The 593-nt window shown below is 63.1% G+C and overlaps 1 protein-coding gene across 1 annotated transcript in view; it reads left to right on the top strand.

The window, feature by feature from the left end:
- Positions 1-153: 153 nt before the first annotated feature.
- Positions 154-593, top strand: part of LOC103809174 (F-box/WD repeat-containing protein 7-like) — a gene marked incomplete at its 3' end in the record, with an annotated part of 3,932 nt that continues 3,492 nt past the window's right edge. Inside the window, 1 exon segment of the mRNA XM_009081991.1 lies at positions 154-236. Coding sequence (XP_009080239.1) covers positions 154-236 — 83 coding nt within the window.

The raw sequence follows: 593 nt of genomic DNA, 5'->3' as shown, positions 1-593 counted from the left end.
AATGGGGACAGCAGGGGCAGGTGGGGGTCTGTCCTGCAGGGATCTGCCCTGTGGCTGTGTGCAGGGGGAACTGTGGGTGTTTGCTCTGGGCATGGGGTCCTCAGGGGTCTGTGGGAGTCTGCCCCAGCCGCTCTAACCCACTCTGTCCCGCAGATGAAGCGGAAGTCAGAGAACGGGCTGGACGGTCGGGCCCTATCCCCAGGGAAGAAGTTGTGCAAGGGCTCCGAGTATGGCAGGTGAGAGGTTGGAGGGCTCCAGGTATGAGAGGTGAAAGGTAAGGGGGTCCTAGTACGGCAGGGGAACACACATGACTACTCCTGCCCGCCCCAGGGTCCCGCAGGAGTCCTGGGGCCTCTGTCTTTGGGAGAATGCTGGAGCCACCTGGGTTGAGCAGGCCTGACCTGTCGTCCATCAGCCAAGCAAGCTGAGCTGGGGGCTGCACCTGCCTGGCTGTGGCCAGGTGGGAGTGTGGACAAAGGGTCAGTGGGGTGGGAGCAAAGGGACTGGGTTAGCAGGGTGGAACTCCCAGTGGTGGGGACCGGTTCCCAGAGCCTCTGGCATGGCATGTCCTGGAGCAGTGGTGGCACAGCTCA

Source organism: Acanthisitta chloris, unplaced genomic scaffold (assembly GCF_000695815.1).
Source record: "Acanthisitta chloris isolate BGI_N310 unplaced genomic scaffold, ASM69581v1 scaffold11379, whole genome shotgun sequence".
Taxonomy (NCBI): Eukaryota; Metazoa; Chordata; class Aves; order Passeriformes; family Acanthisittidae; genus Acanthisitta; species Acanthisitta chloris.
This window is presented reverse-complemented; position numbering and strand designations above follow the sequence as displayed.